The 19,249-nt window shown below is 46.7% G+C and overlaps 2 protein-coding genes across 4 annotated transcripts in view; one reads left to right on the top strand and one right to left on the bottom strand.

Annotated features, from left to right (window-relative positions):
• Positions 1-19,249, top strand: part of SLC5A10 (solute carrier family 5 member 10) — a 97,839-nt gene that overhangs the window by 34,766 nt on the left and 43,824 nt on the right. For both annotated transcript variants that reach the window (XM_033166968.1, XM_033166967.1), the window contains 2 exons: positions 181-386; positions 11,023-11,158. In XM_033166968.1, the coding sequence (XP_033022859.1) occupies positions 181-386; positions 11,023-11,158 (342 nt within the window). The remainder of the gene's footprint in view (positions 1-180; positions 387-11,022; positions 11,159-19,249) is intronic.
• The window catches only part of FAM83G (family with sequence similarity 83 member G), a 39,341-nt gene continuing 20,473 nt past the window's right edge, over positions 382-19,249 (bottom strand). Inside the window, exons 4-6 of one of the 2 annotated variants that reach the window (XM_033166964.1) lie at positions 17,933-18,057; positions 14,563-16,078; positions 382-905 (exon numbers count right to left, since the gene is read on the bottom strand). In XM_033166964.1, the coding sequence (XP_033022855.1) occupies positions 507-905; positions 14,563-16,078; positions 17,933-18,057 (2,040 nt within the window). In that variant the 3' untranslated portion in view covers positions 382-506. The remainder of the gene's footprint in view (positions 906-14,562; positions 16,079-17,932; positions 18,058-19,249) is intronic. The other variant, XM_033166966.1, reaches the window with a different exon arrangement.

Genomic DNA, 19,249 nt, shown 5'->3' with positions numbered 1-19,249 from the left:
CAAATCCCCACCCCCAGGTGCTGGAACAGGAAAGCGTGCCGACATTACACCAAGGCGGTTGTTTTCCTTGCAACACTAAAAGTCGCGGCGGGAAGCGAAGGAGGAGGTGAGCCTTCGTTCACGTTTTGGTATACCTGTTTTAAATTATTGCCTCTCCCCACCCCTCTATCCCCTGCAAAGCTTTCGACGAGATCGGCGGCTACCAGAACCTGGAAGAAGCTTACTTAAAGGCCGTGCCGTCTAAGATCATCCCCAACACAACCTGCCACGTGCCCAGGCTCGATGCAATGCACCTTTTCCGGGATCCTGTCTCCGGAGACTTGCCCTGGACTGGCATGACCTTTGGGCTCTCGGTCGTGGCCACATGGTACTGGTGCACAGACCAGGTAAAACCCCCTCTCCCCGCCGGGCAAGCGCACCATTGCAAAACAACCCCACTTTCGTGGGTCCCTCCCTGCACCCCGGCAGGACTCTTTCTCAGTGCCCCAGGGCGACCATCTCCCGTCCTATTGCTCTTTGTGGTTGGTGGCTCCTGGGTGCCTCCGCTTGGCATCGGACCACGGAGACACCTTGTTCTTTAGGTGCTTGGATTCCGACAGTTTGGACAGCGGGATGCCAAAGGGCGTCCTTATTTCTTCCGCCGCCCTCTGGGCCTCTGCGGTGGAGGCTGCTCGTGACGGGCTGCTTCTTCCTTGGGAGAAGCGGCCGGCTTGTGCGTTCTTCGAAGTGCCGAAACCTTTGCTCTGCCAGTACGGCTGGCCGGCTGGGCCTGGGGGTTGCTTTTTGGCCCGGCTTCCATCCTGCTGGTATTTGCCATCTCCTGGGGTTTTCTGCTGCGGGGAACCACTTTTGCCTCTTCCAGCAGACATTTGCACCCTGGACCCGTAGCAGAGCAGTTGTGGTCCCTGTTTGTGAAGCACGAAAAGGGGAAGAAAGCTGTGAGCAGTCATGCTTTGGGTATTCATTAACCCTGCAAATTTATTTTCTGTTATTATTTATATCAGGGAACAGGGAACTTCAGGCTCAGTGGCTAAATGAGAGCCAGTGTGATGTAGTGGTTAGGAGTGGTAGACTCATAATCTGGGGAACCGGGTTCGCGTCTCCGCTCTTCCACATGCAGCTGCTGGGTGACCTTGGGCTAGTCACACTTCTCTGAAGTCTCTCAGCCCCACTCACCTCACAGAGTGTTTGTTGTGGGGGAGGAAGGGAGAGGAGAATGTTAGCCGCTTTAAGACTCCTTAGGGTAGTGATAAAGCGGGATATCAAATCCAAAACTCTTCTTCTCTTCTAAATGCCCCCCCCTCCAGGCCTCTCTCTCTGGTTCCCAGGACTCCCCCCTAAGCTGCACCTATTACTGACGCTGTGGTGTACTCTCCCAGAGTGTTTTTGTGTGGCCAGCTCCCTCGGCCAGTAAAGTGAGATGAGCGCCACAACCCCAGAGTCATCCGCAACTGGACCTAATGGTCAGGGGTCCCTTTACCTTCTTTACCTTACATCTTGTAAGGATGGCTCAAATAATGCAGGTGAAATATGCCGAATATGCTATAAGCCCTGTGTAGTAATAATATTGATAACCACCATAATCCATCACTATAGTTATTTTATGGCCAGGACTATGGGTGATAACATGTTTAGCACCATATCTTTTTCTTAATGCTGGTGGTTCACAAATTTTTGCAGATAAATAAAATGAAATGAGACCCTGGGTGGCCATCTGTCATGGACACTTTAACTGAGATTCCTGCATTGCTGGGGGTTGGACTAATGACCCCCCACACCAGGGTTCCTTCCAACTCTACGATTCTATGATTCTATAACAAGGTGCTGCCGTACTTTGTCCTGGATCAAGGAGGCTTGCTGGCTGCCAAAACCTTTGAGCCAGAGAGACTTTCAACATGTTGAAACAACCAGGCAAAATTGCAAATATTTAGACAGCGACACAGACTTATTAGGGTGCCACACCTGATCAGCAAACAGGATCCATGACAGATGACCTGGAGAGGCTGGGGTATTGCTAAGAAGCTTTCTTATATCGGGCCTTGTTGACACAGCACAGCAAAGCCTAATTTGATGGGTTTCTGCGAATGCACCGATCTGGGCCATTTTTGCTCTCCCTCACCACGATTCTTGGCTTAGCCCACAATAACCTCAGGCTATTGCACCAAATGCAGCTTTCCAGATTACTGTATATTGCCCTCTGTTTGGGACCCTCCCTTGGCCACACCCTCCTTGAGTGTTTTTTGCCTGGCTGGTGTGGGATGTGAAACACACAGCAGTCAAGATTCAGGTCGGTAGCTGTGTTGGTCTGACGCAGTCGAAATTTAAAAAACAAAAACAAAAACCCAATTATCTAGCAGCACCTTGGAGACCAACTAAGTTTGTTCTGGGTATAAGCTTTTGTGTGCATGCACACTTCTTCAGATACATAGGAGTCAAGTACAACACTCCTAGAATGGACATGCTAGGGGATGCTTTGTACCAGCCAGGAGAAAACTTCCTGTTTCCTCCTGAGCTGGAACAAACTTCCATAACAGAGAAAATCGTTTGACTCTGAGAACGAGGTCACTATTTGAACAGACTTTTAGCCTGGGGGTTCCATATTATTTATCAGTATATTTATATATTTGTGTACCTGACTGGTCTTTCTCCGGTATTTTTATCTGTTTTATCTGTATTCTTAGTCGCAATGGCCTGTTGGCTACGTGAATAAAGTTTGATTTGATTTTGAACAAACTTCCTCTGCATATGACTAGTGTGTGTGTTGCCTAATCTGGGGAAGAGGAGCACACCATCTTCTTTTACTCCTCTCTCTTCTCCGTTTTGTTTTTCTCTATGTGTGAGGAGAAGTGAATGCTTGTTTGCAGTCACTTAGGTACTAACTCCCTTATAGAATAGTTCCACATGTATATATACTTTTGTAACCTAAGCCTGCCTTCAGGGATCTAACTGTGAACTGAATGAATGTGAGTAAACTCCATTTATATTTACTTGAATAAGATTCTCATGTTTATTCTTTTTAAGAGGGACAAGAAGGGATCTTACCAGGAATCCTATATTTAGAGGCTACAACTAGCCTGCAACAAGAAAACCACTGTGCATTTAAAGGGGAATGGTTAAACTCTGCTAAGATATAGAACCTGTTAACGCAAGTTAGGAAGGATATCATTAAACAATATACCTTCTCCTGCCTCCCTGAACATTCCCACAGCTGGGACATGTCCATGAAGTGTAATAACATCTTCTGATTGCATGGAGAATGGAGAGATGCAACGTTTGAGAATGTAGAAAGCTTTGACTTTTGCACAACTGGAATGCAACCTACTTTGCAAAGCCATGAGTTGCGTATGTTGCTCCACTCACTTTTGCAACAGGCCCCTGGAAATTTCCCCATGAGGGAATGTGGTATGAGCTTTCGTGTGCATGAACACTTCTTCAGATACAAGAAATAAAATATTATTATTACCATTTCCCGGAACTACAGGTGAAACTCGAAAAATTAGAATATCGTGGAAAAGTCCATTTATGTAAGCAGTTGTTTTCATTAACTACTGGAGTTTAATATATGAGATAGACTCATGACATGCAAAGTGAGATATGTCAAGCCTTGCTTGTTATAATTGTGATGATTATTGCGTGCAGCTGATGAAAACCCCAAAGTTGAAATTGTTAATTTGGGGTTCTCATCAGCTGTGTGCCATAATCATCACAATTATAACAAATAAAGGCTTGACATATCTCGCTTTGCATGTCATGAGTCTATCTCATATATTAGTTTCACCTTTTAAGTTGAATTACTGAAAGAAATGAACCTTTCTACGATATTCTAATTTTTCGAGTTTCACCTGTACAATGTCCTTTGCCCCTCTTTGAGACAGTGCAGTCAGAACGGTGCACCTTTATTCCAAATGTGGCAGCAGCATAGATTAGCAAAAGCGCATTATGAAATTAGTGGGTGCCCCTAATTTCTTTAACATTGGGACTTATCCGCGGCTGCAAAGATTGACATATCTCTCTCTCTCTCTCTCTCTCTCTCTCTCTCTCAGCCAACATGGCATGCAGCAAATAAAGATATTGGAGAATTCTACTGAAAACAGGAGTAGAATCTCCCATGTTCAGAATGGAAATCGATCCAATGAACACAATGGTTATTTCCTGCTGTTGCTTTCAGCCCACAAATGAAATATAATTGATTCTGTTCCCCTCCCACCGTCCTTGCATTGCATTTCCTTTGCATTTAAATGAATGGGGTGGAATATCGTAATGGCAAGGTAACTTATGTCATTGCATAAATTACGTAAGCGACATAATTTCACCACAGCAGGCAGCGAGGTGAATAACAGGGGGTTTTTTTGGGCAAAAGGCGAACTGCAGCGGTACGGAAACAACCCTGCGTGAGACAGATACAGGGAGGAATGAAAAGCGATGCCTTCTTACATCCTCAGCTGTGAATCATCTGAGATATGCTTCATTGCCAGGAAAATGGCAAAGGCAGGGCTGGCTGTTGCCTGATCTTGCACCAAGACAAGGTGAATCATGCACTTCCGCTGAGTCACAGGAGTGCCATCAAAATTCACTCCGCATTTCCCCCGCTTATCGGATGCAAGCAGAGGAAAGCGGAAGATTTGGTTTTCCTCTTCTGTGCAATGGGAACAATAGCACAACAGCCCTGTGAATAAGGCCTGGGTGGGATGACTTTAATAGATGATGAATAGTTACATTCTGCTTTGAAGATGATGAACCTACTGGAGCACCCCTAATTTTTTTAAAAATTTTTTTTTGCAGCTTGCAAAAGTCTCCCTTTCACCCACGTTTGAAAATTGCCTCCCTGCTTCCTTCTCTCTCTCTCTCTCTCTCTCTCTCTCTCTCTCTCTCTCTCTCTCTGTGTGTGTGTGTGTGTGTGTCTCCCCGTCCTCCTTTTTTGACATTGGGAGTCAGAACAGTGACAGCCTTCCTGGCGTTTGCTATTACTATTCAGCACACTAAAATCTGTGCCGCTTCATCGCAATTGTCTCTAAGCGGAGTGCACGAAGCTCAACAAATGCAGCAAAGCTAAATCCAGTTTAAAAACACACTAACTTACGACACCTGCAGCTTTCAAAACTGTAGTTGTCTGGAAGAGAGCAAGAGGAGTTTAACTTTCGGGGTAAACTTGCACAGTCTGGGGCTGTAAGGCTGCCACAGAGATCTCACAGGAAGAAAAGTTCTGCCCTGTTACTCTGCAGGGTCTCATGTGCCAGAAATGAAATTCACATGCTGATAAGAACCAGGGATTCAAAAAATAGTTTGTGAAGCTGAGAAGCCAGCTGGAATTGAGGAGATGGGGATGAATTGAGGAGATGGGGAGAGGAGGAATCCTGTCCTCCTCAGTCTATTTTTATTGTTCCCAATAAAAGGCCCAAACTGGACTTCTCTTACCTGTGCACCCTCTCTCTGCTTGTTCCCTAGAGAAGTCCAGTGCCTGCCCATGTTCACTGCTCTGGACTAGCGCAGGGGAGAAATTCATTCCTTTTGCATTTAACGGCAGCCTACCAAATTAACCCTCCCCAGAGTGAAGCATAGCTCTCCTATGAGGGTAAATTTGATGGTAATTGCAGCCAGACAGGTTTTAGCGACTAATGGGGAAAATGCAGAACAGCTAGGGGTGAACCAATGGAGGAAAAAATTGAACAATATTATAATTTTAGAATACCTAACTGCGAAGATACGCAGAATGGGAGGGTTTAAGGTCAGTGAGAAAGAGGAGGATTGGCTTGAGAACCTACTGAATTATTTGGGTAGGTTTGAACGATTTGGGGTAATCAAAACGTTAAAAGCTAAATAAACCTGGCGGATTGTTAATATATATAGAACTGTACATATGGTTGATTTGAATATGTTTTACTGTTCATGTATATCCGATTTATCAGCCGCCTGGGGGGATTCACTGTTTTTGACTGGGTTGTTGGTGATCTAAATAATAAAAATTAATAATAATAATAATAATAATAATAATAATAATAATAATAATAAGCTCTCCTTTGCAATTTTTACTTCTCCTGATTCGGTGATGCAGTTCTCCAACCAAAGAAGGCACAGGAAAATCCATGTGCATTAGGGCACACTTCCATTGTACCCCAGTTTCTAGGTGTGGGTGTGAGAGGTTTTCCATTTGCACCGCTGCTTTCCCGCAGCAAACCTGATAGACATTTGTCTATTCAGTGGTAAACGGCAGGTTTTCCTGGGGGGGGGGGGGAGCAGCAGGATGAAAGGAAAAACCTCTTGGCCCCATGCTTAGAAATCTGGGACAAACGAAAGTGTGGAAGAGTCCTTAGTGGAAAGGGACGGATCGCTGGTCTAACTCAGCTTTCTATGCTCCTCTGATCCAGCTACCAGCATCGCTGCCTGAATTTCATTTCTAGGACAGGAGACTAGGAATAGCAACCTGCAAAACTACAGTGCGTTGTGTGTTGTGTTGGGAGTTCGCCACCACTTCTGTAGCCTTATATAGGTTCGAAAAGGGCAGCACAGATGGTCAAGGGGATTGGTGCAATTTCCCCATGATGGAAGGTTGGACTTTTTCCTTTAGGGAAAAGGCAAGTAAACAGAGAGCAGGGTTTCTATATACATATATATATATTGCATGTCATGGAGAAAGTGGGTAGAGCAAAGTTTTACTCCTTCTCTCCTAACACTGGTGGGCTGAATGATTAAAACCTGAATGTGGGAAGATTCAGGACGGATAAAAGAATGACCTTCTTCGTACAGTGCATGGTTAAACTATCGAATTCCCTCCCACAGGGTTTAAAAGAGGAATGGACAAATTCATGGGAGGTAAGGCTTGCCGATCAGAAGGCCGGTGGTTCGAATCCCCGCAATGGGGTGAGCTCCTATTGCTCGGTCCCTGCTCCTGCCAACCTAGCAGTTCGAAAGCATGTCAAAGTGCAAGTAGATAAATAGGTACCGCTCTGGCGGGAAGGTAAACGCCGTTTCTGTGTGCTGGTCTGGTTCGCCAGAAGCGGCTTAGTCATGCTGGCCATATGACCCGGAAGCTGTCTGTGGACAAATGGCGGCTCCCTCAGCCTATAGAGCAAGATGAGCACCGCAACTCCAAGTCGTCTGCGACTGGACCTAATGGACCTAATGATCAGCGGGTGGCGCTGTGGTCTAAACCACAGAGTCTAGGGCTTGCCGATCAGAAAGTCGGCAGTTCGAATCCTCACGATGGGGTGAGCTCCCGTTGCTCGGTTCCTACTCCTGCCAACCTAGCAGTTCGAAAGCACGGCAAAGTGCAAGTAGATAAATAGGTACCGCTCCGGCGGGAAGGTAAACACAGTTTACCTCGGCCAATAAAGCGAGATGAGCGCCACAACCCCAGAGTCGTCTGCGACTTGTCCTAATGGTCAGGGTCCCTTTACCTTTACCTAAGACTATTGATGGCTGCCAATCACAATGGCTGTGCTCTGTGCTTCTGAATCCCAGTTGCTGGAAACCACAGGAAGGGAGACTTACTCTTTTGCTTGGATCCTGCTTGCAGGTTTCCCAGAGGCATCTGATTGGCCACTGTGAAAACAGCATACTGGACTAGATGGGCCTTTGGCCTGACCCAGCAGAGTTCTCCTTACATCTTATGTACATATCCTTTGCATGTTGACTTGGAAGTATGAATGGAAGAATCTGACCATTTTGGCTTCTCTCATACATGTTTCTCGTTCTTCCAATCCGTTCACCATGTATCTATATCGGTTTGTGATTTTTTAAAAGAACGTTCTGAAAATTCATGGGAATTTGCAGATTTCTCCTAATGTGCACATGTTTTTGTCTGCAAATGTTTTCATAATACGTACATGTTTGCAAAGCAGCTCCGCCTTATAAATGCATCTTTGTATGTTGTTTTCAACAACGTATGCATTTGGGTGGACACTTTCGCCCGGCATTTGCATTTTTGTACACATTATTTGGCTGGAAAAACCACACTGCAAAATTTATGTAAGTGAAAATTTTGAAGGACGGTTGAGTTTCAGTTCATGCAGTGATGGAGAAAGTGTGAATTTAGGGTAAAGGGTAAAAAAGGAACCCCTGACCATTAGGTCCAGTCGTGAACGACTCTGGGGTTGTGACACTCATCTCGCTTTACTGGCCGAGGGAGCCAGTGTACAGCTTCCGGGTCATGTGGCCAGCATGACTAAGCCGCTTCTGGCAAACCAGACCAGCGCACGGAAACGGCGTTTACCTTCCCGCCAGAGCAGTACCTATTTATCTACTTGCACTTTGATGTGCTTTCGAACAGCTAGGTTGGCAGGAGCAGGGGCCAAACAATGTCGTGGGGATTCAAACCGCCGACCTTCTGATCGGCAAGCCCTAGGCTCTGTGGTTTAACCCACAGCGCCTTTAAATGTCAACTGAATTGAATTCCCCCTCCATCCCTATGTGGAATGGAGTCCCACCATGCCTAGTGGAGCTTCCTCCCTTGTAATGGTCCAAAAGACTGCAGCCCTCAGCTCTCTGATGAACCCTGAGAAGGTCACCAGCATGCTTAGTCCTGCCCATCAACAGCGAAGTGGGAAAATATGGACAAGACATGCTTTTGTAAGCTGCATGCTCAGACACCCACGTCATCTTCAAAGCAGGATTCATGCACTCATTGTCTATTAAAACAAACCCTCCCAGGCTTTACTCACGGGGCACCATGCAATTTTAATCCTCCCCCCCCTTAATATTAATCACCAGGCAATCGCTTTTTGCATCTGAACCAGCCTTTAGCTACCCTAGGAAGAAAGTTAAGAAATATGCCATATTCTGGACATACCTGTCCTTGTGGTTTAAAATGGGCTGAAGGCTTTGTACATATTATTACATATTGAAGTGTGTTGAGAGAGCAACACTTTGGGGCAAATTTTAGGGAGAGGTGGGGAGAGGCCTGACCGCGAGCCTGTAATTTATCTGCTGGATGGACAAGATAAATATGTAACTGTGGAGGCTGTGCATTTTCTGTCTGCAGTAACCGAGGAGAGGAGAAAATTATTTAAGAGAGGGTGTCGTATCTTGCCAGGAAGATATTTCAGAACCTTCTACTTGTTTTATGCCAATCTTCACAAAATTTTATTCAGATTGGCATCATTTTGCTTTATTTCATTTTAATATTTCGTAACAGTGGAACTATCTTTCCGTTTTAACGGAGCAGGTTGTGATCTGCCGAGAATAGTTGGCATTCTAATAATGTTTATGTTGTAGCTCATCTAAGTTAAGAACTAACTTCTATTGATGTTACTCTGTTCTATTTTGATATTTTATTTTATTTTATTTTTGGTGGTGGTCTGATGACTGGACACAAATGGATGAATCAGAGCTGAACTGAACCATTCTCTATCGAGCTCCAGGTGGCAAAGGAGGATGGGGGGCAATTTAATTAAAAGTGACCCCCTTTTCCCATAGGGAATTTGCTGCCATCACATGTAGTCTGGTCCCAAGTTCATAGCAGAGGCACAATTTGATTGGGGATTTATTGCTTCAGAACACAGTTCAGTACTGGGCTTCAGTGGATCATAACCACAAAATTTTATTTTTAGGGCAAACGTGGATATTTGTTTCTCAAGTGACAGCTTCCCTCTCCACGGATGGTCTGCTCTTGAAGCAGATTTTGATAAGGATATGGGGTGGAGGTGCTGTTCAAAGGAGAGAACATTGAAAACAGCAACAACCAACCACGGTTGCTGTTTCAAGCTCCTGGTTGCATCAGAAGCAACTCTTTGCACCCTGGCAGGATTTGGGACGCTGGTGAAGTTCTCCCAAGGCAGGTTCAGGAAAAAATAATACTTTGTGAGTTTGTCCATGCCTGACTCAAACGAGAGATGAGCTTTAACAAACCCCAGAGTTATTTTTTGGCTCAGATTGGAATCTGAGCCAGAGAAGGATTTCTGGTTTCTCCCCTTATCCAGCCTCTCCCCAACTTGATGTTCTCCAGATGTTTCGGGCTACAACTTCCAACTTCCAGCCAGCTGCTGGGCTGTTGGGAGAGCAGATGCAAAGCTCAAGCCCAATAATGGACCTGGAGGTGGAAGCTGTTCCCCTCAACTAGATTTTTGTCCTGGCAGCCTTTTAAATTCTCCCTGTACACAATGAAACGGAGCAACGTCGCTCTATCACATTGAATAGTGGAATATGTTAGAGGCTGAAGTTTGAATCATTTTCCTGGACGTTGGCTTGTAAACAATGATCTGGGGGTTCCCAAGATCTCAGCCCTTTCTGAATTAATGCGAGATGAGCTTGGGAGAGCTCATCCATCTTTGTTCAGGATTGTGTGCATGCTGCAATTCTATTGAAGCTCAGCAAAAGCAAGCAAGCAAACAAACAAAACAACCCCGAAACCTAGAATTAGTTGTAAAAAAACCACAGAATTCAGCTTCCTGAAAATACAAACATCCATTGGATGTACGTTTCAAAAAATCAAGTTTCTACTTTTTTTTTTTTATTGTACTGGAGCGTAATTTAAAATGCTTTGTGCCAAGTGTCATTTAGCCCTGCCTATATTGGTTTTATAAAACATACAATCAGCCCTATTGAATAAATAATAGGATGCTATGGTTAAGTCTCACTTGCCTACAGTGCCAGCCACCTTTGTGGAAAGAATTAAGGGAATCGACTGTAGGTAGCTACTTGCATACAAGATCTGCAGCTTTGATGACAATTAATTAAGGCTGCAATTAATTAAGGCTGCAATGTGTAATTGGCTAGATGCGTTGATTTTTATCTCTTTTTTTAAAAAAACAACAACAACAACCTTTTGATTAAAGGAGGTGTCCTTCTTAATTTGGTAGCAGATTTTTAATGGAAGAATTAATAGTAACTGCAGTTGATGGATACCATCTTAAAATGTACAGAAACTAGCCTGCTGTTGAAAGGGGAAATCAGCATGTGTTGCTGTGGCCGCCACTGGCAAGTGGCCCTCAGAAGGCTGCAGAGAAGGGAATGTGGCCCTTATGCTGGAAAGGATTCCCAATCCCTGAAGTACATCATTTTTTTCCCCTCTCTCTCTCTTTCTCACAGGTCATTGTCCAGAGGTCTCTCTCAGCAAAGAACCTCAACCATGCCAAGGCCGGGTCCATCTTAGCCAGCTATTTGAAAATGCTTCCCATGGTTGTCATCATCATGCCTGGAATGATTAGCCGGATCCTGTATCCAGGTAAATTGCAATAACCCCAAAGAAGGAAATTTAGGGACACAATCCTTATAGTTTTCTAATACAGTCATACCTCGGGTTACGGCCGCTTCAGGTTGCGTGTTTTTGGGTTGCGCACTGTGCCAAACCCGGAAGTACCAAAATGGGATACTTCCAGGTTCGGCACTTCGCGCATGCGCAGAAGCATTAAATCACGCTTCGCGCATGCACAGAAGTGGCGAATTGCAACCCGCGCATGCGCAGATGCGGTGCTACGGGTTACGAATGCTGCGGGTTGCAAACGCGTCTCCCGCATGGATCGCATTCGCAACCCAAGCGTCCACTGCACTCTTGAGGCACCACGGAAGGAGGTGCTGTCACAGAGGCAACAACTTTACCCATCAGCTGTTACTCAGAGGTAGACTTTCCCTGGACTTGGAGGTTCCATTTAGCCACCATGACTAGTAGCCAGGGATAAATCCATCCTTCGTGAGCTTGCCCAGTCTCCTTTTTAAAAGCAGGTGTGGGAAAGCATATTCGTTGGAAGTTCAACGGCAACAAGTTTTATTTTACTTTTTAAAAAATATATAAAAGGGGGAGGGTTCAGTGGGACAGGAGCACGAGGTGATAACCTCGTATATGATGAAGGCGGCAAGAAGATTATATTGCAAAGAAATGGAAACAACGAAGAAAGCAGACAACGAAAGGGAATTGATTTCATAGTACCGTTGCCAGGTCAAGAGCACCCCAGACTCTTAGAATTTCAGGCCTCAAACCTGACACCTAGGGGGTGGGTGCTGGTGATGTCATGGGGCGGATCCTGGTTATCCTTCCTCTGCACTCTCTCCCACCACTGAGCCCTGGAGACGGAAGTTAATTGGGAGAGGAGAGGACTCCCTGAGAGTCTATACAATAATTTGCAGCCAGGTCTTTCCAGGCTGAAGCTTGCATGCTGCACACACTGTCTTCTTAATCCTTTTTCAGTATTAAGAGTGATCGTCTCGAGATTCAAGCCCTTCTCTTGCCACCTGGAGGGGGCCAGGCAAACCTCGGAGGCTTTCGGCCAGTCCTGGAGAACTGGCAACCCTGTTTGGTAGGGTTTGCATCAGAGGCGATTTTGAAAGGGCCTCTGCGCTCTCGGTGGCAATGGGGCAGCTCATCGGAGGAGGCCGAAACACCTGGCCTATTTAAGCGCCTTGCGAGCGTAACAGAAACCAGCCTGACCCAGTCAATAATAGCACGCCAGCTCAGGGGACGCCGCTGTGTCAAGACTTCAAAGGCATTGGCACGCCCAGCCTTGCAAAAGTCGACCGGCCCCTGGGAGAGGGTAGGCGAGTTGAAAGTATCATCAGGATCTTAAGTGGCCAAACGCAGGCAGATAATGTGTTGTGCTTGGCTCAGATCAAGTTTTCTTTCATCCAGACAACTATGTTCTTACATCACCCACGGCTTGCAAGCCTCCTAAGCACGGCTACTCAGAAGTAAGGGTGCAACCTATATAAGGATGGATAGATCTGGCAATTTAGGTGCTCTCGGTGTCTCATTTCCCCAGTCTTAAAATCAGTTCCCACATATTTCCGCAACAGTCCGCAATTACTATTTCTTTAAGGGGGGGGGGGAGGGAATTAGAATCCTCATGAAAACCAACCAGCATTTTAGTGCGACTTTTTCTTAATAAACACATTTTTGTATGCAGTTTTGAACATTATGGACATATATTTTTTTACAAGCATCTTCCTCGCTAAGCTACGCCAAGTTTAAAAGACCCCACAGCGTTACCCTCCCCTCCAAAAAAATGTGTATTATTCTAACAGGAAGAACAATGAAAATAGAAATAATGAGGTTTTATATTTCCATATATACACATACGTAGGCGAGGATGCAACTGGAAATGTACAACTCGGCAAAAATATGTAACTTGCCATGAGCCTATTTATTTCTTGCCGGCTGGGCAAAACCTGAAATTTAGCCAAATAAAATTTACTGAGAGGCCTCTTGGTTGTCTGAGGCTCTCAGCTGCAGCTTACTTAGCCTGTTTGCAAATCCCACAAAGCCAGCCACTGCAATGTTGACGGAACAGACGCCGCCCTCCCTGTTTTATAGCGTGTTTGTGACGCTCCTCTCATGTGAGAATGCGCCCAGGCATTTATGCTTTTGATGACCGCGTTTGGAACAAGGAGAGACAGCAAGGCAGCTTAAGAAGGGTGTGTTTCCGTGGGCAGGCAGGGCCATGCCTCACTCCGCTTTGCATAGGTGGCAAAATCCACACACGCTGCTCTCACTTAGGTGCCAAACAGGCTGCCGTGATTTAGGACGGCAGAGGCCCGAAACCCCGCAGGCCTGGAGCTGCTCCTCCGATTTCCTAACGTGAATCCAGCTTCCCCTCCAAATGCAGCGGTTTGGGAGGAGCAGAGGCTGTGTTAAAATGTCAGAGTCTGGCAGACGTATCGCCTCTGGCCATATGAAATTAAATGATTATGTGTGGGGCCTGCAACAAAATGTTGCAGCACGGTGAGTCCTCCTCCTTAAAGTGCTCCATTCCCATTTTCTCTTCCACCTGTTGTTCTGTCTCGCTCCACCTCTATCTAGCAACAGCCACTGAAAGTGGGCGCTCAGCCTTTTGGTGGGCACCCTCTCTCCCCCCCCCCCGAAGACTTGCTTTTCTAAGTATTTATTTGTCAGGTTGCTGATATCTCTCTCTTGTGAGTGCATACTTTTGTTACAGCTGTATAAGAACCAGCGTTTGGAGAACCGACGTCACTCTCACTTGCACCCAGAATTAGGCCCCATGTGCTCTATCCGTTTGAAGCAGTGTCCTATCACTTTAAACAATTGTGGTTTTCCTTCCAAGAGTCATGGGAAGTGTCGTTTAAGGATGCTGGGACTTTTTGGGGCACCTCCTATATTCCTCCCCAGCAGAACTACCAGAGGGGGGTTAACAGGCCAATGGGAACGGTAGCCCTGTGGGGAGGGGAACAGGGGTTTCCGAACAAGTTGCGGCACTCTCAAAAAACAACACCGCTCATTGCAGCTCCCAGAATCCTTTGGGGGAAGCTGCAACTGTTTTAAATGTTTAAAATGTATTGTGTGAATGTGACCATAGTTCTCTGAGTCGTCTACCATTTTGGAATCCACGACCAAACCAGCTTTTTGGCCGAGATCTTTTGATGACTGCCTTGGAGTCTCTTACGCCAGACTTCCCTTCCTCCCATCTGCCCCACCCAGTGAAAAATACAGATTATCAGGTGACTGTCGCAGTCATTAGCACAGCAATCATGCATTGGGATCAAAGCGATGATATTATGACAGGTTTGATCCTATATAGGTTTGACCTATATTAGCTCTCAGCTGTACTTCGTGCCATCTCCTGTTATGTTACAGAACTTTACAACGAGCTAAGTGTAAAAGGTTACAACAGATAATCCTACCTGTGGAGCATTGCTCAGACAGGTATTGTAGCCGTCGGGCAAAGCATGCGGATTACGGTCCCTTCCCAAAACACACCTAATCTCCTCCACGCTGTCGCTTCTCCTCCTCATCTGGCTGGCCACCCCCAGGCTTAGCATCGGCTGGGGGCTCCCCAGAGGACTGGGGAAGCTGCCCCGGCTCACGTAGGGCTCACTCAGCTTCCTCTGAAAGTCTGGGTGGTGCTGAGGGCTGTGGCCGCCTCCGTTGGGGAGGAAGTCGGAATTGGTCCTCCTCAGAGGCCCGCAGGGCCGCCTCCCCTTGCAGTATTCATCGGAGACAGAGGAAGCGTCTGAGTGGAGGTGGCTGTGGTTGGTGGCGGAGCTGCCGGACAGGCTCTCGTGGTCGCTTAATGTCACATAGTCCTCCTCTTCCTCTTCCTCCTCGCCCCCTTGAACCCCGTTCACGGGGAAGGGGACTACTTCCTCATAGACAGATGTCTGCCGACCGAGTTTGCAGCTGCTCTTTGCATCAGGAGCCTGTTTGGGACTCTCATTCTGGCTTGCGTTTGTGGCCCCGGTCCCCGGATGCTGCGCTTGGGTGCCCTCTGCCGAAGCAGCTCCGTCCTCGGCATGTACAGTTTTCGCAGAGATCAAGTCCGTCACGTGGACCGTCCGCGGTTTGGGGATGGGGGCCGCAGTGCCCTTGCTGTCCATTTGGCCTTGAGTTTGTGCGTCCAGCGGTTGCTTCAAGTGCTGACTGTTGGCCAGAGTCGCAAACGTCTCCCCGTTCCTCAGGTTCCCTGGAGTCTTTTCCGTGGGGCTGGCTGTGGGGTTTGGACAGGCCTCCTGGGTTTGAGCCGGGGGAGCGGCGGCATCGAGCTGTTGGCAAGGCGCCATGGCAGGCTGGTTGTCGTGGCCTCTTTTAGCTTCTTGGGATTTTTGCCTGAGCATCTTCTTGTGCTGGGCGTTGGCTTTTGAGACGTCACACACCTTGATGCGGTTCATCTGCGACAGCTGGATGTTCTTGATTTTGGGGTCGATAATGTTGATGTAGCCCAATATCTCGCTCCCTGGTTCTGGGTCGGGTTCAACCCAAGTTGGCAGGTATTCAAACATGTTGGCTTTCTCCAGGTTGAGGAGACCCGGGTGGATAGGTGGCCCCGTCTCAACGACGTCGCTGGGCCTCTCGGATACCCGAGCCTCTGGGATGGCTTTCCTCTTCGCTTCGGCCTTCTGCTGCTCGGCAACGTTCTTGTCGCTGCTGGCCTTGCTGTTGGTAATCTGCTCGGCGCTCTTTGCCTTGACGAGGGCGTACTTGGGGTTGAACATTTTCTTCACCACGGCTGGGTTCACAGGGGCGAGAGTGGGTAGTACGAGAGGTTCTGGTTCCGGCTCCTCTTCCATGGGGATAGATTTCAGGCTGACCCCCCGAGACATAAGGTACAGCTCCTGGAACTGCTTGTCAAATGCCTCGACCACCTGTCCTGTGAGGACCGAGATGATGTTCCTGTCGGTTCTCGCAGCGGACCAGGTGAAGCTGGGTAGAAACAGATCAGGGAGTTAGTTAGTAGTGACTTGCTCCCTGCCCCTTCCTGTATTTAGATGAAAACAAAAGATCTGCTAAAATCTGCCTCCCAATGGCCTAGTTTGCACTCAGTGGCAAACCATGTTTTCTTTCCATCTAACCATGGAACTGTGGGTTTGCTGGAACGCAAAAGCCCAGCAGGCCAACAATGGTTTGTTTTCATGGCAATAAACCATGGTGTGAAGCTGTCTTACAAACCATGGCTTTAAACAGGATCTGATATTATCCCCTAACCTAGCAGCTTTTCTTAAACACGGACACCCTGTCTCAGATTCTCACTGAGCTACAGAGGCACAAGACAGATGGGAAACAAACCCAGCTTTGTAGAAAGAAGTTATACCCAGTCTGTGAAATTATTCGTGGTTTGTGGAACAAACCATGGTTAAAACCAGCGGTCACCAAACTTACCTGGCCTCGGGCCGGTTCCTCTGGCGCCGATCGTGCGGTGGGCCAGAGGGCATGGGAGTGCGCGCCCATACGGTTTTTTCGGCACGGCATGGCGCAGCACCGGAAATAGCTTGTGTGTGTGTGCACGGGCCTCCACAGACCCGGAAGTGCACCGGAAATGACACTTGCACATGCGCACAAACTGTTTCCTGTGCCGCGCCAACCCAGAGATGGGCAGCCGCGCCGGTAAGAGCGGGCAGTGGGGGTTGTCGGGGGCTGGATAATTGGCTCGTGCGGGCTGTATCTGGCCTGCGGGCCTTAGTTTGGGGACCCCTGGTTAAAACAAACTCTGGCTTAGCATTGCGTGTGAATGCAGCCGTAGTAAAGGCATAATTCTGAAGAATACAAATGTTACAATAGGTGTGTGAATTTGTAGGCTCATCAAATCCTGCTCTGTCCTGAAAACAGACCCCCCCCTTAATTAATTTCTAAAACTCTTCGCCTGCCTGCCTCCTTCCAGCCATCCGAGGCCCAAAGAATTTCTTGATAATAAACAAAGAACTGATATGATCATCAAAACTGAACAAAAATTGTAAGCACATTTGCCACAACAATGGAAAAATGTAATCAAAGTGTCAACCAGATAATAATATAGATGCCCACTTTTGGTCTTGACTTTTTGTTTTCTCATATGGAAAGCAATAACAGTCAGTGATTCAGCACTCTGTGTGTGTGTGTGTGTGTGTGTGTGTGTGTGTTTATTCTAACACATTAAAAATATTTCTAGGCCACTTTCCTATTGAAAGCAACAGCCAAAGTGGAATTTCGATGTTAGTTGCTGGCCATGCAAATAGGACTGAGATGAAGATGGGGATTGGTGTATTGGCTGCAAGGGTCACAAAAGCACTGATGGCTCTATGGCATCAGTGAAAGCAGTGGAATACAAGTGGAATGTGCAGCAAAATGTTGCAAAGTGTTGCCACGTCCTAACAAAAGTGTGTGGCACCTGTGACTTATCCGTTCCTCAGGTTGAAGCAGTTGAGTGGGCCTATTTGGGGTAAGGTGACCCCACCCCCAGTAAACTGGTCCAAAGCTCTGCCTCCACCCCCCCCCCATGAACTGCTTCTGCTTAAACTACTGAAAGGCCTGCCAGAATGAAAAAGGTTGTGAATTTTCGCATTCGTGTCCGCTGTAGAACCGTAGAGTTGGAAGGGACTGTGCGGGTCATCTAGTCCAACCCCCTGCAATGCAGGGATTTTTCTGCCCAAGGCGGGGCTCGAACCCGTGACCCTGAGATTAAGAGTCTCACGCTCTACCAACTGAGCTGTCTGGTTTCAAGCGGCACTGAATTCCTTATCAAAAACTGCGGGCAAAGCAGCAGATTCTCGGCTGGTCTCTAAAGGGCGGAAGTCCACGTACCTGTAGGAGCCACTCATGGCTTTGTCTCCATCCACAAACATGAACTTCTGTGCCAAAGCGCCCTTAAACTTTGTGGCCGAGCGGGTGAAAAACTCTGTGCCTCCGGTTGTGCGGACTCTGAGATTCTGTAAAATGCAGAGGAGCAAGGGAATGAATGAAAGAGCGTCTTGGGGGAACTACAGAACCCAGGTTGCTGTGAGGGAAGCCTTGTGCTTTAAATGTGCACTGGGTGAACTTTAAAATATGGGTGGAATCTCGAAAAATTAGAATATCATGGAAAAGTCCATTTATGTAAGCAATTGTTTTCATTAGCTACTGGAGTTTAATATATGAGATAGACTCATGACATGCAAAGCGAGATATGTCAAGCCTTTGTTTGTTATCATTGTGATGATTTTGATGTTCAGCTGATGAAAACCCCAAAGTTGAGATTGTTAATTTGGGGTTCTCATCAGCTGTACGCCACAATCATCACAATTATAACAAATAAAGGCTTGACGTATCTCGCTTTGCATGTCACGCGTCTATCTCATGTATTAGTTTCACCTTTTAAGTTGAATTACTGAAAGAAATGAATATTCTAATTTTTCGAGTTTCACCTGTATATGCCCATTCTCCCCTTGTCCACCCATCCCTCCATTTCCCCCTCCCTCTGTCATTTCCTTGTGTATATATTTTATTTTTAATAAGCACATTTATTTTATATCAAAACAACTCCAAGCAATACATTTCCCGCAAAATCAAGAGTGTTTGTTTTCGATTGCAAGCCCCTTGGGGCAGAGGGAGTCTTTTCAAAGCATCATGATTCAATAGCACTAAATACATAGATGAAATAAACAGAACGGCGCTGATACAATGGAACACAACAACCGGGGAATCCAAAGAAAGGTTAAGGAACAAGCCAGCCGAGGCAATCATTGTCACAACACGTGACATGCCAAAGGCTATAGATAGAATCTCCGGGAGAGTCGGAGAAAACCGACCTCTGGATTTTCCTGCCTTTCCTGTCTTAAGCGTTTCCCAGTTGGATTTCTTAACTCCTAAAACAGCCACTTTCAATCTTGTAAGTCCCAGATTTGAGGAGAGTGATGGATTTATGGATTGTAAAAATACATCACCGGGCCAACCGAGAACATGACATTTTACACCTCTTGACAGCTTGGCAAACATTGGCTTGAGGGGGAGCTGCAAAGTTGTGAATGAATGGAAAGTGTGGGGCTTGGCTCGGTTATTTCATCATTGCCTTTGTTCCAAAAGTGTTTTCGTTCTTCCGACTCAGGCTGATAGTCTCCTTTGCTGAACCTGACATTTGATCAG

This window comes from Lacerta agilis, chromosome 13, assembly GCF_009819535.1.
Source record: "Lacerta agilis isolate rLacAgi1 chromosome 13, rLacAgi1.pri, whole genome shotgun sequence".
Taxonomy (NCBI): Eukaryota; Metazoa; Chordata; class Lepidosauria; order Squamata; family Lacertidae; genus Lacerta; species Lacerta agilis.
The sequence above is the reverse complement of the archived record's forward strand: the minus strand, read 5'-3'. Positions and strand labels throughout refer to the sequence as shown.